This window comes from Hyperolius riggenbachi, chromosome 3 (genome assembly GCF_040937935.1).
Source record: "Hyperolius riggenbachi isolate aHypRig1 chromosome 3, aHypRig1.pri, whole genome shotgun sequence".
Lineage (NCBI taxonomy): Eukaryota > Metazoa > Chordata > Amphibia > Anura > Hyperoliidae > Hyperolius > Hyperolius riggenbachi.
In genome coordinates, this window is record NC_090648.1 from 328,878,901 (window position 1) to 328,905,108 (window position 26,208).

The window sequence follows — 26,208 nt, forward strand, 5'->3', positions numbered from 1 at the left end:
GATCATGCTGGTGATAATAAGGCAAGAGAAAACTTTTCACCACACATTGATCGGTATTTACAGTGTTAATTCACTAAAGAAGCATGCTCTATCAAGGTGTACAGATAAGTTTTCACAGTGAGAGAGTTATCTTATCACTTCAGTCTTTAAGTTACCTCCTCTGTAGTAAATGTCACAGCAGTTAATTAACAGCCTGTCTTTAGAATTCTGTAGTTATTTTAAGGATTGAAACGTTAACTTTAGAGATCTTTCCTTAACTTAAAGACAGAAGAGTTAAGTTTACTACATGCCTTATCACCATGGTGATAACACTAGAAACAGTTTAGAAACGTTATTAAAGACAGGAAATAAGCTTAGTGAATTGAGGCCAATGTCATGATAGTGGTTTGGCTAATGTATAATGGTATAGCAAGGGCAGGAGGAAGAGAAGTGGCAGGGCTAGAACTGGTCCTGACAATTATGTATGAGTGGTGCGAATATATTAGATATTCTTTCTCTTCATATACATATTGTAAACTTGTGATAAGGATAAGAACCAGAGGCGCCAAATCGCCACCCATCAAACAGGACTGAGGCGCTTAGCTCGTTCCAGACCCCCAACTGCTTGTGCTCCTGTTTGATTGCCTGAGGAAGCGGGATAATCCCGTGAAACGCGTAGCACCCGGGAGTACTAATAAATTGCTGAATTTTTGACCAGACATTGTGTCTTCTATTGGTTTTTGGTCTGTTTGATGGGTGGCGAGTACGTCTCCCCCCAATTTTTAATCTTAATATTGTTTTTACTCTTTTTGGCGCCTCTGGTTCTTATCCTTATCACAATGCAATCCACCTATGGTGGCAAGGATTCTTCCTAATTTCCTTCTACAGAGAGCGACATCTTATACCTGAGTGGGGTCAGGTACTAATTCTCCCCACCGGCATATGGAGTGGTTGCCTAGGGGCAACCCATGTTTGTGAGTATAACTTTTTCCACCTAATTTGTCTCTATTGCTTTGAAATACCGCACCATTTGGGCTCTCGGTCTTTTGTTTTTGTTTCTGAAGTGCATATTGTAAACTTGTGTCATGTTCTGGACTGATTAGGAAAAAAATATTTCTGTGGATTCTGCTTGCAGCTGCAATCAACCACCTACTAATTCACATACCATACTTCTTACTTATGCCTCAGGTGATGGCAGAAAATCCTAACTAAATAGCAGACAATAATACATTTTGTCCAGGATTGAGGCCGGTTTTACACTTGATTTTTGCATTGTGGTGGGGATGCCATGTTCCTGCTGCATCCCACTGCAACACAAAAAAATGACAAATATAAGACTCTGTGGCAGAGTGCACTGACAAGGTCATATGTATAGTGCCGACCCCGCTCATTGACATACGTCCTTCTAAACAGGAAGTACTTTCCTGCTGGTCCGCGTATTAATGCCGTGACACACCGCGCTCCATCATCCACACTTACTGCGTCACCCATTGACTTCCCTTATCCCAAGCAGTAGGCGTTAAGTGTGGTGCTTGCAGTAATGAGCTGCAAGCTATGTGTCCGGATTGTGGCGGTATGAACACTTCTACCATAACGTGATACTATGCAACATGTTCAGAAGGCCCCATTGACTTACACTGCCGTTGCGGTACCCTGCAGTAAAACAGGGTAACCCAACACACACTTGCAAAGCAAGTGTAAAAGGGGCCTCAAGGATCACTAGTATCCCACCAAAGTGTTTTCAAATCTCAGGAAATATTCAATAAATTATGTACTTACTTGGTGGTTTCTTAGCTCCTCTGCCAGTGCATCATTCTTTCTCTTTACATCTGCATCAAGTTTCTCTTTATGCTCCTTAAAAGCACAATCATTTTTGAAAAGTGAATTTTAGAATCACACAAAAATATGTATAAAAATTAAAGGATTGTGCTAAAGCTCAAATAGGCTTGATGTGCCACCATGACTTAATGTGCATTTATTTATGGACAGATTAATCCTGTTTATTAATGACAACTGCAGACAATGGGGTTTTTGCACACCTGCTGGAGGGTGTCCCAGAGGGTTTTTTTTCCCTGTGGTTTCTCAGGTCTTCTCTAACTGACTTTCTGAAAGTCACCTTTAGCATAGCATATAAGCATGTCCAGAGAATCATAGTGTTTGTGTTTGTCTCTAAGCAAGTATACTTTTTTATTTTATTTTATAGTGCAACACATTTGGAAAAAGGGTAAACTTGTAACTTAGGTAAGGATGCCTCCATAACATCATATATCTAAAAAAACAGCTAAAAGTAACTCTCCGGATGAATACTGCAGATATATAGCACTATGGTTTCTGAATACTATCATCTGTTAGTTACATACAGAATGGTTATCGGTTTGTTGGTCAGGCCTATTTAGTGGCACATACTTCTATCAAAGTACCATATTTTTCGGACTATAAGACGCTCCTGACCATAAGACGCACCTAGGTTTAGAGGACAAAAACCAGGGGAAAAAATATATACTAAACCTGGTGCATCGATGGTGAATTGGCATCTTGTGGATTATGCCCCCTTTATACCTCATGCCCTTGTGTCTCCCTGTGTCCTCCTCTGTCATCCTTGTGTCCTCCTCTATGCCCCTTTGTGTCCCCCATGTGTCCTCCTGTCCACCTTGTGTCCTCCTGTGTCCGCCTCTGTCCTCCTTGTATTCTCCTCTATGCCCCTTTGTACTCCCCTGTGTCCTCCTCTGGATGGGCACAATACAGGGGTCCCTGACATTGCGGCAGGTTAGAGGTTCGTATTGGCAGGAATTCACAAGTCAGGAACTCTCTGCATTTGGACTATAAGACGCAGTAACTTTTTTTTCCCCACTTTTGGGGAAAAAAGTGAGTCTTATAGTGCAAAAAATACAGTCAGTATGTTTTGAACCTACTTGAAATAAAATAATCAGGTGCAGTACTACCTTTTTAGTAAAAATCTGACTCAAATTTGACACAGTGTCCATTAAGGATTAGGTTTGCTCTAATGCCTTACAATATCCCTACAATGTTCATTTGGGAAATAAGTCTATAGGGAGCTGTGCAGTATGAGGTCTTTCTGTTTCTAGTACTTACTAATAGAGAAGGACTTTAATCACTTCTGCACATGTCCATCACACTACCTCACTATATACAGTACTGGCTTAGAAAACACAAGACTCAGGGGACTTATCTGCTACGCTGAGAGTACAACATTTATTCCATCATGGACTAGTAGTCACAGTCAGTGGAACTGCCTTTTAGTCATACGAGGGAGAAGAATGTGTGACCATGCACTGATAAGTCACACCCGCCCACCCACAGGACTAAAAATCAGTCACCTTGAGTGAGATAGGTAGCAGAGGGATGTGTTATGGGTATGGCTATGCCGCTTCCCAACCTTGTAAGTTTATGGTAGTTTATCCTTCATTGCAGAGAATAGCCGTCCGATGATGGTGTTCATACTGACAGTGTTCAGTACAAGGAAGTACTGCCAACAAATGACAACAAGCAATGCAGGGGGAATGGTAAGGCAATGGATCTTTACCCTTAGTGGTCACTATACCAGGTTTGGCATGGAGAGACTTTAAAAGATGATCCATGTCTTAACTGAATACCCCATAACAAAAATACACTCTAAGTTAATAAAAGTGGATCTGAGATGAAAAACTAACTATAACAAGTAACTTGTCTATATATCTTATCTAAAGTTTACATAGTTTACACAACATATCTAGCTGCAAACAGCTTTAATAGAATAGGATTCTTTCTGCTTGTGATACAATGACAGCAGCCATGTTGTTTGTAAACATTACACAGAGGCAGGCTTATCTGCATCTAGAGCAAAAAAACCTAATCCCCCTCCTCCTCCTCCCATCTGCCTCTGAAATCTCTGACTAGTAATACCTCCCCCTTCTCCTGCCCAGACTGAGCTCCCATAAGCCCTTGCTACTGTCTGAAAGTGCCTTGGCTCTCTGAAAATCTGTGGACGTGGCTTGTTTAGTTTATAGGGAATTACAGTATTAAAACAAAAAAAGTATGTGGCTTGAGGAATGCCCTATAAACAATAGGAAAGGAAACCAATTATACAAGGTGTAAAAGTTCATCTCGGATCCACTTTAATAAGTCAACAATTCAAAGAAATCAAATCTGCCAGGATATTGATGCCGTGTACAGTCATCTTTATAACAGTGCTGACTTTTCTAGACTGAACCATTCATTATAATAAATGAGCAGATGTAAGCTAACACTGAGAAAACAAATTCATTAGAAGGACCATCAAGCTGCCTCTGCGTAAAAGAAAGATTAAAGATTAAAAACAGGGAATGTCTAAGTACATATGTTATGAAGGAAGGATTCCCAGTATTAGCCAAAGGTTTGGGGCTGCAAAAAACAGGGACTGTCTAAACACAACTGTTCAAAAGCATGGACTCTTAATATCAATTACTGCAGTATCCACATATGTTCACCAATGTGACCAGGGATGTAACTAAAAGGGAGCAGCCCCGGGACAGCAGGGGAGGGGGCAGAGCTGTAAGGGGGCCCTAACTTCTACTTCATTCCCACCGATAAAGGAGTTAATCTTTCAGATCAGGTGGTTTTTTTTTGGCTACACTTGTTATGGGTGTGAACATATGATGTCCACACTTGCTTTAGGATGCTTGTAAGATGGGCCCACAGGCTGTGAGGGTCACCAGATGAAGGCAAGGGGAAAGGTGTGAACATTGAGGGGAACCCATCAAAGTTTTGCTGGGGGGCAGCATTATTTGTAGTTACGCCCCTGAATCAGACCCTAACTATCTGGCATGCCTCAGTTGGAATAAGCAGTCCCCCCTGAGCATAGTGCATTGTAAAGGTACTTCGCCAGGGAGAGGGGATTCACAAAACCAGGGATTATGCCGTCGATCATTGGTTACTGCAGTAAACGTAACTAGGAATCTCTGTTTTTGAACAGAACTGTTTAAACAAACCTGATTTTTTGCAGAGCCAGCAGCCAGTTAAAATCTAGTGGAGTGTGGAGGGTTAATTGGATAGGTTTGTTGCAGTAAACATGGTCACATCCCCTCCCAGCACTTCCTGTCAGGTATATAATTGCTGAATGGTGAGAGGGCAGGCTATTTTGTCTTCCATTCAAAGGACTGCCTATTAGATTGAAAATAGACTCTATTCACGAACAAAGCAAACATCATTTGCAGGAAAAAGAAAAGAATACGGATTTTGTCTGTATCAATATAACAGCATGCAGTCGTTAAACGTCTATCTTACTTTTTGAAGAATATTCAGCTTTGAAAGCTCTTTCTCAAATTCCTTCTTCCAATTTTCTCTCTTTTCATCTTGTTCTTGGATTTCTTGTTGTAAGACCGCCTTCTGGGCGATGAGTGCAGCACTTTTCATTTCATTATGTTTCTCTTGTTCTTCTTCCCACTGCTGCAGTTTTTGTCTACAGTTTTTTTCCACCTCCACATAACAAAAGCTTATAAGCTCCTGGCTGCCATCTCCTATAAAACAAAATCTTCCCTGAGACCGTTCAGAAAATAGATTTTTGTGGCAGTAGTGTAGAACAGACCAGCTGCTTCTGAAGTCATGAAGCGCTCTTTTCCCTCACAGCAGTGCAGAAAAAAAAAGTATCAATATAAAACTGTTCAATATTTTATAATATGAAAATGTAGCTAAGCCCAAAAACTTTTGCGAATAAAATCAAAATATTTTTTTATAAAAATTATAATGAAACAGGAACTGTAATGTATAGCAGTATGTAATATTCAGGATAACCAATTTTACTGTACGTTTTTTTTTTTTTTACAGGTTTCAGCATCGGAAGTACAGGGTGGTGCCCATAAAACCGTCCCCAGCTGCCTGCCACTAACCCTAGTGTATAGGCGGATGCTGGTCAGCCCGTCCTTGTGTGCCTCTTACTCCTTCCATGGTGTGTGTGTGTGTGTGTGTGTGTGTGTGTGTGTGTGTGTGTGTGTGTGTGTGTGTGTGTGTGTGTGTGTGTGTGTGTGTGTGTGTGTGTGTGTGTGTGTGTGTGTGTGTGTGTGTGTGTGTGTGTGTGTGTGTGTGTGTGTGTGTGGTCTCCGGGTTTAAGTCTGTATTGCCTGCATTTGCTACAGTATAAGAGTGTAAGCCATATACAGTAGCGGTGAATACAGTTGACACAGGCTTTAGTAAAGCCGGAGACCACACAAACCAGGGAGCGAGTAACAGGTGTACAGGGATGGAGGTGTAGGACCAAACTAGGCAGAATCACATATTCGTTTTCCATAGCACATAGTAAACAACGCATATGCGATTCTGCCTAGTGTGTTCCTACCCTAAGAGTTACTGCACATGGACCTATGACATCAGCTGAAGGCAAAGATGGATTAAGATAAAATAGGTGCCTAGGCAAGGTAGTACCTTTGGCTTATCCTTATGGTCCTTTTGGTAATCTGAATTGAGAGAGGGGTCGGATAAATTGTCAGTCGGGTCCTTTGACACCCACTAGGCCCTAGGCATCTTTCTAGATTGCTCAGTGGATGATCCTGCTCTGACTGAAGGCTATGCTGAACGTAAAAGGAACACAAACTGATTGAACTGCAACTTATCAGATCAGCCTGCAACTGTCTTACATTAAAACTAAATGTGATATGAAAAGTCAATCACTAATATTTGAAATCAATTTAAGAAGGAAGACAGTGGTGGACTTACCTCCCTAAGTAGAGTCAAAATAGTCTCTTATCAGCAAAAAAAACTTTATTCGTAACTCCATAATTTGCAGCGTGTTTCACGAGTCTAAGCCTGCTTCTTTAGGCTATTACAGCAGTAAGGGCTCGTTTCCACTAGAGCGAATCTGCATGCGTTTCCTGCATGGAGATTCGCTCAAACAATACTAGTGGATGGCGCCGTTTCCACTTGTCAGGAATTCTGTGCGGCTCGCTCTGCAGAAAAAAAATCTGCACAGCAGAGCCGTCAGAATTCGCACGCCACACACACGCACGCGAATCGTCGGTCATGTAACTAAATAGGAAAACCGCAAGCACTTGAGTCTTGCGGTTTTCCCAGTGTTTCCGCGCGCGATTTCGTTAAAAAACCCATGTCAATGCTTGCCGGCATTGACATGGTTAAAATCGCGTTGTTAAAATCGCGAACGATTTCGCGTGAAAATCCGCATGAAAACGTCAACGAATCCGCAATCGTATGCGGATTAGTTGACGCGTTTTCCGTGAGCAAATCGCGCCGCACAAGTGGAAACGTACCCTGACTGTAGTTTGAATCCAAGTCAGCAAAAGTGCCTTTTAACCCGAGTGGGGCCAGTTCTAGTCTCCCCACCTGCCGTTACAGTGGTTGCCTCAGTGGCAACCTACCTTTAGGTGTACCCACCTTTTTTATAACTATATTTCATATCGACTTACTACACGGGATCTCGATCATCTCTTCTTTTGTATTTTGAAGTCAATCACTGGATGTTGCTCCTAAAATCTAATCTGAACAATGCTTCAGAAAAAAAAAAAATCAACAATGTCCTTCCGAATAAACATCCTCTATTAACTCCTTAAAGAGTACCTATACCCATTTAAAAAGAACTTGGAGAATAAGGTTTCTACTGAGCATCCTTACTGCTGCTACTTGCTGCTTCAAATTGTGCAGTAACACTACTGACTCTACCATGCCCCACATTTGTAGGTGCACTGTGATGCTATAGGAACTTACCCCACCTCCTCCACCTAAAAACTTCAGTACAGGAAACTATTTTTATTGAAATCCAATCAAACCAAACTTCAGTCAAATATGTGATCTGCATGCTTGTTCAGAGTCTATTAGTAAAAGTATTACAGGGAGAGAATCATCAGGACAGCCAGGCCATTTGCATTGTTTAAAAGGAAATACAAATGGCACGGTCCATATCCCTTTCACTTCTGGTGTACTTTAATGCAGGAGATAAGGCTTGAGAGATCGAGCTTTGGTATGTAAACTAGAAAGATATAGAGTTCTGCTGTTTAAAAAGTTAAAAAAGAAAGGGAAGTAAAGAAAGTCGATGCTGGTGCACACAGCTAATTGCATAAAACTTTTCTTTCTTATGATTATTCTAAAATGACTTTATGGGTCTACGAGACTTTATGGGTCATGTATAATAAACACTTGCATTGATACTAAATAGATATCAGGCAGTCAGGGGGGTGTGGAGGAATAAACATTCATACTTTAAACTGTGTACCAGGCTTAAGTATTGGTAGCAGATGACCAGCAGGAGAGCCAGGCAATTTGCATTGTTTAAAATGAAATTAATGGGTCAACCGCCATATTCCTCACACTTTAGGTGTGCTTTAACCTCATTGGTGATATTCCCGACCCAGACTGTTGTGAAAAAAAAATGCTGCTAGCAGTAATCCTAAGCCTGGGTCAGGGTAGCTGCAGGGAAGAAATTTTAGTGCACACAGCTGGGTGATATTTAGAGTCCACCTTCCCTGGAGCCTGAACACTCACAGCCCGCCTTCTTCTGGTCCTCCGAGGCTCCCCATCGCTCGAGTGATATCGTCATCTTTCACATGTTGACAGATGGCAATCTCACCATAGAGATAGAGTGCTACCCAGAGGACAGGAGAAGGAAATGTAGCAGTAGATCCCAGAAAGGGCGGTTTTGTGCAGAGGCTGCTGGTAAATGAATAACCATATTTAGATTCTCATTTATTCCTTTCCACGCTGCTGTTCACCAGATGATTAGGATGTAGTGGCCATCTTGGGAGCACAATTGGAGGATAGCTAGAGGATCTTCACCAGTGTTGTAGCAGCAGAGAGAAATGCCTTCAGAAGGAAAAAGGGGAGAACCAAGGACCATATGGAGCCTCCTGAAGAGCTAAGTGTATACTGAACCTTCCTGTCTGAAAATTAATTTTATCATAGCCCCAAGATAAGCTTGGATATCTGTACTGTGCATAACACTGTACCAATATCAACTTACCTAAAAGCATAGGTTCTTCTGATTTCCCATCACCATCGAGATTTTCAGTAATGTGACAGCTGGAAAGCGCTCTTTCATCTTCATCTTCTACATCAGCTAACACCTAACATCGGAATTTGTAAAAAATAAATTTTCTTTACTCAAACTATTTTGAACATGATCTCAATCTCCATGGTATTGGTACATGGCTAATACAGCTGAGCCTGGAGTCTGTGGTGTTAAAAATACCTCAAATATAAACCTCTGGGGTTGTAGAAAGGTCAAATGAGTAGAGAATGGATACTATAAGTGGAGTGGCGTGCCACTGATCAGTTCACACCTGAAATCCATTTAACATGCACATGTTTCATGTCATTGAAACACAGGGAACATTATACGTTGGATTACTTTCAATGGGAAGCTGAATCATGCTACAAATGCTTGGTTCAGCCACCCAGCATCCACCAATCTACCACACACTCAGTTAATGCACATGCTGCTAAATGTGACCATCCACACAAGCCGTGGAGAAGTCATCAACTAGGCTGTTCCAAACATGTACCTGTAACATCTGGTGGGTGATAACTACGTGCCCAGATATTGCCTAATTAGTACCGCACTGCGGAAGCACAGGATTGCTGCCACCTACAAATGTCTACTGAATGTTGCATAAACGGGACATACTGACAGGCTGTGAACAGTCAGTAAATCCACCACTTTCCTTGTGGAATTAGCCTACACATTAAACATTACCCTTTCACATAAACCCAGCCAAATGTATTGTCTAAAACTAACTAGATTTTTAAATTTTACTTCTTTGCAAACATGGCAACAGTATATACGACGACACACCTGCCCCCTTCCCATGGGAAATGAGAATAGAAAGTACTGATGTACACCTTACCCATTTACACAAAGAGTTAAAAGTTAAATAAAATACAGCCATGGTTACTCCCACAACAGTATCCTCAGAAATGTCCAACGCCAATATCCTCTCAATAACGATACAGAGTACATGTCAATCCCTGCCACTTCTTGAGGACAATGAATGATGAAGAGTGCAGCAGACGTCAATCACTGCTGGCACTTGCTATACGTAGTATAGCAAGCCCCAGAGCATCCTTAAAATTCCCTCCAGCACCCCCTATTGGTCCTTTAACAGACCAATGGGAATACTCCCAGGGAGGATTCTCATTGTTCTGTTAAAGGACCAATAGGGGGAACTGGAAGAAATTTCAAATATGGTTTGGGGCTAGCTATACTTTGTATAGCAAGCCCCACACTGCCACCAGCACTACCCTCTCCATGCCCTTCTTGTTCCCACTGTTCTCCTTAACATACCCTACAAATTCAGTGATTCAAGCATATATGGGGGATTTGCTTTAAACCGTGAATGCTGGCACTTTAGACTTCAATGCAATTTTACTGAATTTGTACAGTTGAATTAGGTGTTTTTCAGGAGGGCCCAAACCAATTTTGAACAGCCATATTCGGGTCGAATATAGCAATGACCTAAATTCAAACAATACTACCGGACACTTACCACTTTGGCTGATTTCTGGTTTTGCCCATAACATATGCAAACCAGCTCACAAATTCCCATTAACATGCTTTTGTAAAGGTCATCTTTATAAAAGATATAAATTTGCAAATCTGGAAATACACTTGCATTTAAAGGGAACCTGTACTGAGTAAAATTATTTAAAAATAAACACATGAGGTAACTTCAAATGAACATTACATAGTTGCCTTGCTATTAGTTCCTCTCAGAAGCTCACCATTTTCTTCTGACAATAATAACTTCCAGTTCTGACAATATTTTGTCAGAATTGAAATATATCAGTTGCTGTCAGTTATTTATCAGTTGCTGTCAGTTATGGCTGAGAGGACAACTGATGTGCCAAGTAATGGCTATGTTTTCCTATGGCTCAAGTGCATGATATTACAGTTTAACAGTGTAACAGCGTGCTGACCAGAAAGTTGTTATGGGGTAATGGCCATTTTCAAAATGGAGGACAGAGAATTCCCTTGATCACAGTGGACAAATGGGATGCAGTAGAGGAGATAGAGATTGATAAGTAGACTGCACAGGAGATAAGTATGACCAGTGTATGGTTATTTTGACTTTTACTTTTCAGTTCAGGTTCTCTTTAAAATGTACAATAATTCTACATTACCAAAAGTTACAAGTAGCATACCCGTTTTACAAGTGCGTCAGGGTCTTCATTATACTCAGAAGCCAGTTGCGCCAAAAAACCTGAATTAAGGTCTTTTAAAGGTTGCAGAATCTGATCTGTTATAACAAAAAAAAACAAAAAAACAAAAAAAAAAAACACACACACATGGAAATTCTTAATAAAGCAATCACAAATTATGTGCAGCCAAATCCATTCAAAAATATAAGGTATGGGTATGGATTCAGAACCAACTTTCATATCTATTCCATACTTCTAAAGTAATAGAGTGACATTTCTAAAGTGCAGCCATATTGAAAGGAAACTTGAACCAAGTAAAATTATTTCAAATAAAAAACACGATGTGCCTGCAAGTTAATATGACATACTTACCTCGCCGTCATGTCCTCTCAGAAGCTCACCATTTTCTTCTAACAATGTGCAGTAAACCATTTTCTCAAAAGAATCTCACACCACAAATGCCACAGAGCCCCCACCACCCAAAGCCTGAGTGTGCGCCTCCACCGGCCAAAGTCTGCACCACATCCGCTTCACTAAGCCTTGACCACAATAGTGCCGCCCACACTAAGCTGCTACCCATGGTCCATGCATTCTTACAAGCTTCAGTTGGGAATACACGGGTCGATCCGGTGGCCAAATAAGCCGCCGGATCGACACCAGCCGCGTCCCCGCGGATTGATTACAGCTCGATTCCCAGCCGGCGCTCCTTATCAGCCGCTCGATTCCCTGTAATTTTCCACCGGCGGGGATCGAGCGGGCGGGGGTTGAGCAGCGTGATCGGACCAGCTGAATATTATCAGTTGGCCGGATCAGCTGCTCGATACACGGTACAGAAACGTACATGTATCCCCAGCATTAGTATATAGAATCCCTGTCTGATCTGCTGTAAAATGAGCAGTTGCTGCTTGCCAACTGTGCAGTTTAAAGGGGCACTATAACAAAATAATAGCTTTTTAGTTAAATAATTAATATCTGCCAGAGGTCTGATAAACAACAAAATCATAAAAGGCTTGACTTTAGTAAGTTGACTTCTGATGCCCTGAACAAACCTTTCATATACAATGCGTCTCTCCTGTTTACTGCAAACAAGCCTTTTACGTTTTTTTCAGTTATTTTTTATATAACTAAAAAGCTGTTAATTCGCTGTATATACCCTTTAACTATCAACTGGACCCAGTGTGTCCACACCATGCATAATTACAACTCTCTTAGTTATAAAATTCCTTCCAGTTCCGACTAGATCTAGTCAGAACTGGAAGTTTTATGGTGCTTACACACTAATCTTTTTGTCCAATCTTACCATCCCTATGTTATGTAAGAGACTGCCTAAAGTATCTATTCAATATATTCACTGAGTTAACCCTTCTACTACATATATTTGTTAAGATTAGACAAAAAAGGATTTGATCATTAGTGGCCACTAGAGATGACCCGAACAGTTCGCCAATGAGCAGTATTCTGCGAACATCGTCTGTTCACATTTGTGGCGAACAGCGAACATTTGGCATGTTCGATTCGCCCCCTATACATTATCATTGAGCTAAACTTTGACCCCTTACCTCAAAGTCAGCAGACACATGGCAGCCAATAGGCTAGCACCCCTTCCTGGAACCCACACCCCCATATCAAAAAGCAATAGTGGTGGCCATATTGAATTAATTCTCTGCTGGCTGCTGACTGGCTGCTGACTGTTAGTGAGAGCAGAGTCAGACTTGTTGCAGATAGGTAGAGAAAACATTAGCTAGGCCTGTGTTCTTGTTTCTCACTTGCTGTGAAACCACCCTAAACAGACCTGTTGAGGGCTAGTATCCATCTCCTGTGTTTTTTGTGTGTGTGTGTGACACTCCACAGACCACTGACACCCAAAGCTGTGTGCACACTACTGCTGTTGCCTCATTAAGTTGCAGGCACAGGACCACTCCAGTGCATTATTATTTAACTGTAATATGCTAGTACTATTGCATTTCTCTGTGTGAAACACTCCACAGCCCACTGACACCCAGAACTGTGCATAATGTGATTTCTGCCCTTTGGGGATTAAAACCCGACTTTGTGTCAACTCCGTAATTTTTGGTGAAACTTTTGGCATGGATCCCCCTCTGGCATGCCACAGTCCAGGTGTTAGACCCCTTGAAAAAAACTTTTCCATCACTTTTGTAGCCAGAAACTTCTGTGGCCAGAAAGTATTTGTAGATTTAAAAAATTCCCGGCCCATTGAAGTCTATGGCGGTTCACCAGATTCGCGAACATTTGTGGAAGTTCACGTTCGACATTTGCGAACGGAAAATTATATATTCGCGACATCTCGAGTGCTGACCCGCAAGCTGTTACTTGGTCATCACCATTTTTAAAATGGAGGACGGAGAATCAAGGGATTGATGAGTAGACTACACGGAAAGAGGCAAGTATGATGCGTGTATGTTTATTTTGACTTTTATTCTTCAGTTCAGGTTTGCTTGTAGCAGAAGAAGGGGCACACACTAAACTAATCTATATTACATGACCTTGAAGGCTAGTAAAGCACACCCCAGGAAATACATATTGAGCCATTGGCTCAGTATGCAACTGCAGGGGCGAGTACCATAATGAGATGTCATCACTACTCCGTGGCTGCAACTCTACTCTAACTATTCAGCATGTAGTCAGCTAACGCTTAACCCTTTCAGCTCACACTGTATTGCACAACAACAGGCACATATACTCTCAAAGACAACAACAATACAATGATCACCTGCATAATAATCAGAGCTGTTGGATTCCAAATCTTGCAGAATGATTTTCTCTGCACCTTCACTCCTTTGTTTAAGAAACTGCAAACATGAAATTACAGATTCTGGAAGCTCTTCTATCACCTACAAATGAAAATGCAAGCATTACATACTACAGTACTACATTGAAGCACACCTGAAAAAAGAGGGTATGGAGGGGGAGCAGGCATATACTGTAAGTTGTCCTGATGCCCACCGCTCCCCCTGTTCTTGTAGTCGTGACGTCATGCGCAGTACGCTGTAGGCCACGGGTGAGTGATGTAGGACGTGCACAGGCCGACCAGCATCTGCGCAGTAATGCCCAACCCCGGTGACCCGGAAGAGGCTCCTGGAGGGGCATTTAGGTAGGAATGGGGGGACAGAGAGAACAGGTGGAGTAGTGGGCATCAGGACCACTGACAGTGTATTACAATATATACCTACTTCCCCCATTTCTCCATGTTGATTTAGCTCAGGTGTGCTTTAAACAATACAAGTTGCCAGGCCATCCTGTTGATCTGCCTCTTATACATTTAACCATTTAACCATAGGACCTGAACAAGCATGATCAGATCAGATTCTCTGACTGAGGTGTGACTGAATAAGTCAAATGCTTGTGTTAGGTGTGGGATTCTGCAACGCTGCTACAGGCCAAGAGATCAGCATGACTTTAGGCAACTGGTATTGCTTCTAAGGAAATAAATATGGCAGCCACCACATGCCTCTCACTTCAGGTTCCCTTCAACTATATAATCTAATCTAATCTAATCTAATTTATCTATCTATCTATCTATCTATCTATCTATCTATCTATCTATCTATCTATCTATCTATCTATCTACATACACACACACACACACACACACACACACACACACACACACACACACACACACACACACACACACACACACACGAGCACTCAGTTAGTATTTTATTTCATATTTAATCTCGTCAGCCAACATCATTTTTAAAAAGCAAAAGATAAATAATAGGGCAATGGGAACATTAAGCTGCAGCATTTTTTGAACAGTCATTGCAAACAGTAAGTCCATGCGCTGACCACAGCATCTAGTCAAATTTAAAATGCTCATTAGGAAATAAACCAAATATCCAATGCAGAACTTTATTTTTTTCTTCTGTCCACACATAAGAAGCGCGTAACTATTATTCCACAGATACATTGCTAAGATGGTTACCCCTCACCACAATGACACTGTAGGGGCTGGAACCCACTGAAATCCGCAAACGCAAAACGCAACCGCTAGCGTTTTGTCTGAGCGGTTTGCAAGCGGATTCATGCACGTTTTCGGTCGCGTTTTGCAACAGTGTATTTTTTTGCTCAGCGGTTATGTAGCGTTTTGCGTTTTTATCCTGATTGGTCCTGTGAATTATTTTTAATTTTGTTACAGTGTGCTGAACCGCAAAACGCTAGCAAAACCGCTCAGTTTAGGTTTTGCTGAGCGTTTCTGCTAGCGTTTCAATACTTTACATTGAAGCGCTAACGCTCCCAAAATGCTGCAGGTCCTGCGTTTGCATTTCTGGGAAACGCAAATGCTCCTGTGGAAGTTGCCCCATCCATTAACATCAGCTGAGCATTTTGGCAAAACGCTAGCGTATCGCAGCGCTGCCAAAATGCTCAAAAAAACGCTCTTGTGGGTTCCAGCCCTAAAGGAGTTCTTGTGCTATTTTTAACCCTACCATGGATACCTTGATAAATACTACCTTTTAGCTGTTTTTTTTTTGTTCAGTCGCTATTCAGTCATGTCTGACTCTTTGTGACCCTATGGACCACATCACGTAGGTCCCCTCTATCCTCTACTGCCTTTCAAAGCTTGTCCAAGTTTATGAGTGTTGCTTCCATGATACTATCTAGTCATCTCATTCTCTGACATCCCCTCCTCCTTTTGCCCTCAATCTTTCCCAGTATCAGGATGTTCGCCAAAGAATCTTGCCTTCTCGTTACTGTATGTGCTCAAAGTATTTCAGATTTGTGTGAAATTGCTAGCATGAAACCTGGTACAGTAAAACCTTGCTAGCATGTAAAATGAGGGCAATTATTCGGTATGTTGAACATCCCTTGGAAATGCCCTTCTTTGGGATTGGGATGTAAATCAACCAACCAGGACTATGGCCACTGTTGCATTTTCCATATTTGCTGGCATATTGAGTGCAGCAGTATTTACAGGGGATTACATACCGTAATTATGATGGGAAAGACAGGTCTAGACTAGTGATTCTAAAATGAGGGTCCAAAGGCCACTGGCGTGCCAAGGAATGTTTCACATGGTCTCCAGCCATGATCTGTAACTTCAGCACCTCTATTTAATTTACATTCTTTAAATATTTAATCATCATACTAAATAAAAACCCATAAATTTGTGCCCATGGGCTGCGCATAAGGGAAGTAGTGGTTGTGTGTGGGATAGTGAGCATGCCAGCATGGACGGGCACGGGCATGTGCGTGCAGGAGTTGTGAACATGTGCGCTCCCAGGTGCTAGTAACTGATAAAAGGTAGACATGAATAAATAACTCCATGGGGAGTGTTTTTTTAAAGGCTAAGAAGTTGATGCAGGGGAATCTGTCAGGCCTGGAACCCAGTACAAAACGCTATCGCTAATCGCAATCGCTAGCGTTTTGTATGAGCAGTTTGTAAGCAATTTCATGAGCGTTTTAGGGAGCATTTTAAAAAGTGTATCAATTTGCCAGCAGTTGTGTAGCGATTAGCGTTTTAAAATCTGATTGCCAGCGATTACATACTTAACATTGAAGCGCTAACGCTCCCATTTTTCTAATCGCAATCGCTCCAGTGGAAGTTGCCCCATCCATTTACATTAGCTGAGCGTTTTTACAAAACGCTAGCGTTTTCAAATGCTCCCTAAACGCTCAAAAAAAAAATTGGACCACTGATTTTTTGGTACCCTTGTGCTAGACAATAATGCCATCTCACATGTTGGCAGGTCGTATTACATTACAAAACTAGCTTCAGCCTTTTATTTTTGCTGCTTAAAGTAGATCCCGGTGAAATTTTACTCATTGCATAATTGTGTTCCATTCCTATTGTTTATAGGGCATGGCTCAAGCCAAATACTTTTTTGTTTTAATACTCTAATTCCCCATGAACTAAATAAACCACGCCCACAGGTTTTCAGAGAGCCTTGGCAGTAGCAAGGGCTCATGGGAGCTCAGTCTGGGCAGGAGGAGGAGGAGGTGTTACTAGCCATTGATTTCAGAGGCAGAGGGGAGGAGGGAGGATGGAGGAGGGAGGATGGAGGAGGGGGGGATTCGTTTTTTTCACAGGCTGAGTGCTCAAGATACAGATAAGCCTGCCTCTGTGTAAAGTTTACAAACAACATGGCTGCTGTCATTGTATCACAGGAAGAAATAATAATTTTCTATTAAAGCTGTTTGCAGCTAGATTTGCTGTGTAAACTTTGGATAAGATATATAGACAAGTTACTTGTTATAGTTAGTTTTTCATCTCGGATCCGCTTTAATATTGTCATTCTCCTTTTTCTCACACTTAGGAAGTGGGTCAGATGGAAACTTCCTGCGTACTAAAGACCTAGTCACAGTCAGGGGAGGATTGGGACCTTTTGGCCTGGGGGGGAACACTAGAGGCCCGTTTTCACGGCAGCCCCAGCCTAAATGACATCACACACGTGCCCCATGTGCTATATACCGATAGTCATGTGGGAAATACAGCAAGGACACTCCTTACAGCTTGACAGGTAAAGTATAAATGCACTGGCACCGGGGGGGCACATAATACATTTTGAGTTACAACGGTTGGGGTTTCTATGTCTTACACAAGTCCTGCAAGCAGCCTTTCTGGAGTCTAGGGACTGTCGAAAACTTTTCAGCCTAGACAATATCTTATGTAGCTGTGCACATGCAGTTAACAATGGTAAGAGACCAGACAGATTTTTTCCCCACGGACCCTGCAGGCAAGCCTCTGCTCTGTATCATGCTGTGTATATTTACTAGCTTGCCCGCCCTGCAATTGCTCTGTAATTGGGCATTTATTTCCCTCATTCAGCCTAGTGTTTCACATTGCCTTATACAAAAACCTGAATTCACCATTCACAGTGCCAGCCCTAAATCATTAAATGAGAGGCAGCCTGGGGGGAAATCTCCCCCCTTCCCCCCCTGGCCAGTCCTCCCCTGGTCACAGTTCACGCATTGCGTTCTAACACACTGTATTTGTACTGTCTGTGCTTTTGAATATGCATGTTGATACTGTGCATGTTTTAAACATTACATTGTTATAATACACTGTTGTGTGCATTTTTAAGCACAATCTGGCTGTGGAGGAGAGATTTCAGACTGGCCATAAGATAAAGCCACATTTGGTGCGGCGAGGTCTAATGGAGTATGGTATTATTATTATTTAGTAATTATATAGTGCAGACATCTTCAGCATCACAGTACAGAGTATAAAGTCTTGTCACTTAACTGTCCCTTAGAAAGGCTCACAATCTAATCCCTACCATAGTCATATGTCTATATCGTAAAGTGTATGTATCGGAGTCTAGAGCCAATTTAGGGGGAAGCCAATCAACTTATCTGTATGTTTTGGAATGTGGGAGGACCCAGTGTGCAGAGGAAACCCACAACAACACAGGGAGAACATTCAAACTCCATGCAGATAGTGCCCAGGCTGGGATTCAAACCAGGGAACCCAATGTTGCAAGACAAGAGCACTAATCACTATGCCACCGCGCTGCCCCGCATAATGTATGCATTAACAGTATACAATGTAATGCACCCATAGCTCGCGGTATGACTTTTTCATTCAGTTGCATTCCTGTGTGTACAGGGAACACAATGCAAATCCCGCTGTTAACGCAGTCTTATGTTTAGGCAACCAGCAATAGGCTAGGTTGAGGTTTGGGTAGCTACATACAGCTACAGGAGATGAAGAAATCCCGGTTCTTTTCCATTAGCCGGGCGCATCCTCTAGGTGGCGATAGAACTCCAGCAGAGTTACATCTTTCCCTACTATCCATGGCAGCCTGGAGGGGGAAATAGTAATTATCGCCACCTAGAGGATGCGCCAGGCCAGGGGCATCGCTAGCCCTATTTTGGGGGGGCAAGTGCCCCCAAACTGTCCTGGGGAGCCACGGATCTCCGCCCGGCCGCTGCTCACCCCCTCTGTCAGCGGCTTCCTCCAGCCGCCGCTGCCGCGTCACTCAGACCTCGGGATCAGGCGGCGAGCCGGCGACCAACCGTGCAGGCGCTCGGACCCAGCGCCCGCATTGATATGCGGAAGTGACATCACTTCCGCATATCGAGCGGGTGTGTCCGGCGCCCGCTGGTACTGGTCAGGTCGCCGCTGATCATGAGGTCTGCTGCGAGGTAATGGGGGGGGGGGGGAGCGGCGGCGGCTAGAGGGGGGGGGCCTCCCTGTCACTCACTCACTCCCTAAAGGGCCTCCCTGTCACTTACTCCCTAAAGGGGCTCCCTGGCACTCACTCACTCCCTAAAGGGGCTCCCTGGCACTCACTCACTACCTAAAGGGCCTCCCTGTCACTCACTCACTTCCTAAAGGGGCTCCCTGGCACTCACTCACTCACTCCCTAAAGGGACTCCCTGGCACTCACTCACTGCCTAAAGGGCCTCACTGTCACTCACTCACTGCCTAAAGGGCCTCACTGTCACTCACTCACTACCTAAAGGGCCTCCCTGTCACTCACTCACTTCCTAAAGGGGCTCCCTGTCACTCACTCACTCACTCCCTAAAGGGGCTCCCTGGCACTCACTCCCTAAAGGGCCTCCCTGTCACTCACTCACTACCTAAAGGGCCTCCCTGTCACTCACTCACTCCCTAAAGGGGCTCCCTGTTACTCACTCGCTGCCTAAAGGGGCTCCCTGTCACTCACTCACTGCCTAAAGGGGCTCCCTGGCACTCACTCACTCCCTAAAGGGGCTCCCTGGCACTCACTCACTCCCTAAAGGGGCTCCCTGGCACTCACTCACTGCCTAAAGGGGCTCCCTGTCACTCACTCACTCACTCACTCAAGGGGCTCCCTGGCACTCACTCACTGCCTAAAGGGCCTCCCTGGCACTCACTCACTGCCTAAAGGGGCTCCCTGGCACTCACTCACTGCCTAAAGGGACTCCCTGGCACTCACTCACTGCCTAAAGGGGCTCCCTGTCACTCACTCCCTAAAGGGGCTCCCTGGCACTCACTCACTGCCTAAAGGGGCTTCCTGTCCCTCACTCACTGCCTAAAGGGGCTCCCTGTCACTCACTCACTACCTAAAGGGCCTCCCTGGCACTCACTCACTGCCTGAAGGGGCTCCCTGGCACTCACTCACTGCCTGAAGGGGCTCCCTGGCACTCACTCACTGCCTGAAGGGGCTCCCTGGCACTCACTCACTGCCTGAAGGGGCTCCCTGGCACTCACTCACTGCCTGAAGGGGCTCCCTGGCACTCACTCACTGCCTGAAGGGGCTCCCTGGCACTCACTCACTACCTAAAGGGGCTCCCTGGCACTCACTCACTACCTAAAGGGGCTCCCTGGCACTCACTCACTACCTAAAGGAGCTCCCTGTCACTCACTATCGGGGTCCCTGTCACTCACTACCTAACTGGAGGCACCTGTCACTCACTAGCTAACCTGGGGGTCCCTGTCACTCACTACCTAACTTGGGGGGCTAGGGGGAATTCTGCCTATTTATGTGAAATGCTGTCTATTTATGTGCCTCATGACTGCTGAATTTGTCTTGTTGGAAGCCTTATGATTTGTTGGGGGCCTCAAGATTGCTGAATTTGTCTTGTTGGGGGCCTCATGATTTGTTGGGGGCTTCATGATTGCTGAATTTGTCTTGTTGTGGGCCTCATAATTTGTTGGAGGCCTCATGATTGCTGAATTTGTCTTGTTGGGGGCCTCATGATTTGTTGGGGGCCTCATGATTGCTGAATTTGTCTTGTTGGGGGGTCACATGATTGCTAGCTGCGAGACTATGGGAAAAGCTGAATCCTTATCATATGAGACAATAGCATTAAACCTACTTTTTTAGCTTTTTAAAACAGAAAATAAAACTGGGAGGTTCTAAAAAATTGAATACATTTTTCAGGAGTAGGATGGATGAAATTGTTTATCTTCACAGTTTATTTTCAACTTGAATTTTCCATAATGTTCATGTATGAGTCAAAACGTTTGTACAGTATTTAGTTTAAATTGCTGTTGCCACTTTGCGATAGATAAGTGACTTTTGGGTTGCAGTTTGGGCACTCGGCCTCCAAAAGGTTCGCCACCACTGTCATAATCTAATGTCCCACCATTGCTAGGTTCATGTAAATTTGTCTCCACCCGTTACCACACCTATATTCTGGTCCATGGCCCACCCATTTTTCGGTGCGGCGCGATAAGCACGCCGCACAACGTGATCCTCATGTTTTTGGCACGCTAGCTGCAGTGTGCTGAATTCTGCTGCCTACAGTATGTACAGTATACGCTGTTCTCTACTGCCTGCACTGTGTGCTGATTTACCTCCAGTGTGTACAGTGTAAGGTGTTACTCTGTGCCTTTACTGATTGTAAACCAGCTGTATTGTATGCTGATCCCTGCTACTTTCAGTATGTACAGTATTAGCTGTAAAGCCTGGTACACACATACAATTTTGATTAGCCAATTTTAGCTCTGTTCATAAAATTCATTGTCTGTTGGCCCACTTACTGCACGGGGGTGGTAAAATTGGGGGTCAGTGATTGACCAATCAAAATTGTATGTGCGTATACATCTTTGATCTATGCCTATACTGATTGTAAATGATCTAAATAAAGGACAGGGGGCTCCATCCAATATTTCGATGGGCAGGCCCGTTATCTGTAGCTTACACCGCTGCTAAGTTCATGTACATTTGGCCCCACCCATGGCCACACCCACTCACCTCATGGTCACGCCCATTTTTTGCCATATACCTCCCCACCTGGTGCCCACAGGTGCCCCCGATCTCCAAGGACCCTAGAAACGCCCCTGCGCCCGGCTAACGGATAAGTACCGAAATCCCAAAACCTTACATAAGGGCAAGGGTGTCTAACTCAAATACACAGTGGGATGAAATTGAAAACTGGGACCAAGTCGAGGGTCAACCTCGATGTCTAGTGGCCACTTTCCTCCCTATACAGTTTCCTTGTGTCTAGTGGCGCCCCTCACTACCTCCCCTTATACAGTTCCCTGGTGTCAAGTGGACCCCCTTTTTCCCCATATAGAACTCCTTGGAGTCTAGTGCCTTCCCTCCCTCCCTGCTCTATACAGTTTTCTGGTGTCTAGTGCCCCCCTATACAGTTCCCTAGAGTCTAGTGGCCCCCTCCTTACCTCCCCTATGGCACTGCAGGCCAAAGTTTTCCATGTATGCATAGGGTGATAGTGTTTCGAAATTGTACACTGATCATCAGAAGTCCTGCCACACTGTGATAGAAAACAAGCATGTTTGCACAAATATTTAGGCACACATGTAGTTACATGACTACAATTGGAAATTATATATATATTTGTATATATATATATATATATATATATATATATATAGATAGATAGATAGATAGATAGATAGATAGATAGATAGATAGATAGATAGATAGATAGATAGATAGATAGAAACTTGAAACAGGCATGAACACCGAAGACATGTTTGGAAATGTATGATGCCTAAAGCAATAGCCAGAGAGAGGGGAGACCAGCCAGTCCAGGTTCTGTACGCATGCGTGAAATAGGCATATACAGACAGCTGAATGGTTGCCTAGCAACATGAACACAACGCTTCTAACTGCAGCTACTCTCTGCACACCTCGTCACCGCCGCTGTCCGCAGAGCCGTCATATTCATCCTCGCTTTCTTCTTCAGAGGAATTGCCCTCCACCCGCTCTGGAGAAGATGTAATCAGCTGAAGGCATAGTTCCTCTCCCATGCTGTATTAGTTCCCGGTCTCTTATCTCCGTCACCTGATCATTCCGACCAGTACACGAAGGATGGGAGGGGCTGCGGCGCTGCACGTCACTAAGGGTGGGGAGACCCAGGAGAGAGGGTGATCATGCGTATTCTGGTTAGACGGCTGCGCCGCTGCTGGTGTAATTATATCTAGCAGATGAGGTTCTGTACGTGAATGCAGCAGTAAAAGTACAGACAGTGACTAGAGAGCATGGAAGGAAGGAATTCCACACACACAATTCACTTTAGCTCAGCTAGGGACTGGACTGACTAGTCTGTGTGATTTGTCCACACAGGAAAAAGCTTGCTAGCAAGGCAGGTGTTAGGTAACCAGATATACCCCTAGAATCTAGATACAGTATGATAATCATATGGCAAGCATTTAAAAATGGCACTAGAAATAGCCGCTAATAGATTATCTACTGATATTCTACTAGGTCTAATGCTGGGGATACACAGGTCAACCCTGTGTATCAACTCCCGCCGCGTCCCTGCGGGCGCTCCTTATCTTTCTCTCGATTCCCCGCTATTGTCCGCCTGCAGGGATCGAGCGGGGAATCTATCCGGCGGGTCATCGGACCTGTCGGATATTATCAATCGAGCCATCAGCGGCTCGATTGATAAGCATTTGTCGCCCGTGTATCCCCAGCATAACAGTAAAATATTGGTAACATTTTAGCTAGCCCTCCCTCTCAATGCCTAACCCTAGTCGATCCGCCTGGAGATTCCTGCCTTAAAGTGAACCTTAAAGAAAACCTGAACTGAAAATTAAAAAAGTTAAAATAAGCATACACAAGTCATACTTACCTTCCATGTAGTCTACTCATTGTCTTTCTCCTGTCCTGCGTCCTGTTTGTTCACTGTGATCAAGGGAATTTTCCGTCCTCCATTTTGAAAATGGCCATTACCCATAACAGCTTTCTGGTCAGCACACAGTTAAACTGTAACATCGCCCACTTGAGCCATAGGGAAACATGGACATTACCTGGTACATCAGTTTTCCTCTCAGCTATAACTGACAGCAACTGATATATTTCAGTTCTGACAAAATGTTGTCAGAACTGGAAGGGATAATTGTCAAAAGAAAATGGTGAGCTTCTGAGAGAAACTGATGGCAAGGTAACTATGTAATGTTTATTTAAAGTTACCTCGTGTGTTTATTTTAAATATTTTTACTCAGTACAGGTTCTCTTTAAGTCTGAAAAAAAAATGAGTTTTACTCACCTAGGGCTTTCCTCAGCCCCCTGCAGCTGATCGGTGCCCTCGCCGTGTCCCTCCGATCTTCCTGACCCCCGCCAGCGGCCACATCCGGTTCCGCCGTCACCGGCCGTCAGGCTGGGAACGCGAGTGATTCTTCGCGTTCCCAGCCACAATATCTGCCCCTATGCTGCTATTGCGGCCTTCCTTGCCGTTTGCATGATTATTTAATGACTGACATAAAATAACTAACATTTTTTGATCAATATTTTGTTCGATTTTATCCTTTGACATCAATAGAAAGTTGAAAATTATCGAGTGCAGTGTTTAACCCTCCTGGCGGTTTATTAAAATCCGCCAGGGAGCAGCACAGCCGTTTTTTTTTTATATCATGTAGCGAGACCAGGCATGGTCGGAAGAGCCAATTTCCGATTCCGCGGTAATTCCGCATACCGCCACTACCGAAATTCCGCTTCCGCTACATTCCGGTGGAATTCCGCTACATTCCGCGGAATTCCGCGGTATTCCGCCACGTGCACTTTCCGTATTTTTAAACGGACTTCCGTAATTTTTAAACGGATTTCCGTAAATTTAGGAGGAAACACTCAATTGCTCATTTGAAATATCTATTGTTAATAAAGTTGATTTGTGTTTTGTAAATTTGGATAAAAAAAATGTTGAAACCGTTATTTTAGCGCAGTAACTCTCCGCTGATTATGATTGGTCAACTCATTCCGCATCTCCTGATTGGTCAATTCATTCCGATTCCGATTTTGCCGGAATTCCGAATTCCGGATTGCAAATTCCGAATTCCGGATTGCAAATTCCGAATTCCGCGGAACCATGCGGAAACCCCAATTCCGGCGGAATTTCGGAATTTTAGCTTCCGCGGAATTCGGAAGCCCATGCCTGAGCGAGACAAGGTCTCGCTAAATGATAGCCGCTGCTCAGCGGCATCCCCCCAGCCCCTCCGAAGAACGGGATCTCCTGGAGGGCTTCCCCCGTCGTCACGTCAAAGGCGACTCCGATCCACCCCTCAGCGCTGCCTGGCACTGATTGGCCAGGCAGCGCACGGGGTCTGGGAAAGGGGGGGGGGCGGCTGCGGCGCGATGGGGAGCGGCGGCGATCGGATTGCACACGCAGCTAGCAAAGTGCTAGCTGCGTGTAGCAAAAAAAAAATTATGCAAATCGGCCCAGCGGGGCCTGAGCGGTGCCTTCCAGCGGCATAGCCCGAGCTCAGCTCGGGCTTACCGCCAGGAAGGTTAACATAATTCAATATGTGATTGATTAAACATTTTGAATGTCTAATTAAGCAAAACATTTTTTAAAGTGTATAGCGAACCTTAGCACGATTATTATTATTATTATTTTTATTGAAAACATGGCCAACCAATCTTTTGATATCGAAATATGTGATTCATTGTAGTGTTTTAAATGTCACTTAGATTTGTGATCAATTGGACGGTTTGTCTGATCAAATGTGCTAGATGTGACATGTCATGGTTCTCTGCCCTCTGAGATTAGAGTTAGTTCACAGTGCATCAGTTTAGCATGTCAACTCACTGCCAATACAACTCTATGGGCCTGTTCACATCTCTGCCTTGTAACAAATTGCATTATTCTAATTCGCTGCGTGCAGGCTCTGAACAAATGTCTATGTCCAGTCTCCATTCATTTTATGCTTAGTTATGCTTAGCGCTGTCAGAGTATTGCAATGCCTCATGGGACTTGTAGTTCCACCACAGCTGGAGTGCTAAGGTTAGCCATCACTGCTCTATAGCTTTACTTTTGTATGCTGTATTGTTGCTCGATTCAACACTGATCCACCATACAGGGGTACTCAGATTCATTTATTGTGCTTGGCCCATGGTAGATTTAGTGACTTCCTGTCCTGCTTCTGAGAAAATTCACCCAGTTCCCATGGTGGTGTACATAGTTATCTTCTGATGCAGGTCTGGGGTGCTGGAATCCATGAGATAGATCAGAGCACTGCATGGGTAAACACATTCATGTGTGATGTGTGCCTTAGGGCTCATTCAGACTATACGCGCTGCCGTGCGTATTTTGGCAGCATGCATAGTGTGTGACATGCAAGAACGGTAGAAGTGCATAGACAGCCCTTCTACTGCTCCCATCGCAGCAGCAGCAGTGCGATGCGCTATCGCACTGCTGCATGAATTTTCGGGAATCGCAGCACAGATCCCATTCACTGTAGTCAATGGGATCTGCAGCGC

At 43.9% G+C, this 26,208-nt stretch overlaps 1 protein-coding gene across 4 annotated transcripts in view; it reads right to left on the reverse strand.

Moving 5' to 3' along the window:
* LRRIQ1 (leucine rich repeats and IQ motif containing 1) overlaps window positions 1-22,836 on the reverse strand; it is a 259,065-nt gene extending 236,229 nt beyond the window's left edge. For all 4 annotated transcript variants that reach the window (XM_068276848.1, XM_068276847.1, XM_068276844.1 and 1 more), the window contains exons 1-6: window positions 22,638-22,836; window positions 13,823-13,943; window positions 11,095-11,189; window positions 8,918-9,020; window positions 5,242-5,474; window positions 1,759-1,833 (exon numbers count right to left, since the gene is read on the reverse strand). In XM_068276848.1, coding sequence (XP_068132949.1) covers window positions 1,759-1,833; window positions 5,242-5,474; window positions 8,918-9,020; window positions 11,095-11,189; window positions 13,823-13,943; window positions 22,638-22,757 — 747 coding nt within the window. In that variant the 5' untranslated portion in view covers window positions 22,758-22,836. The remainder of the gene's footprint in view (window positions 1-1,758; window positions 1,834-5,241; window positions 5,475-8,917; window positions 9,021-11,094; window positions 11,190-13,822; window positions 13,944-22,637) is intronic.
* Between the last annotated feature and the right edge of the window lie 3,372 nt (window positions 22,837-26,208).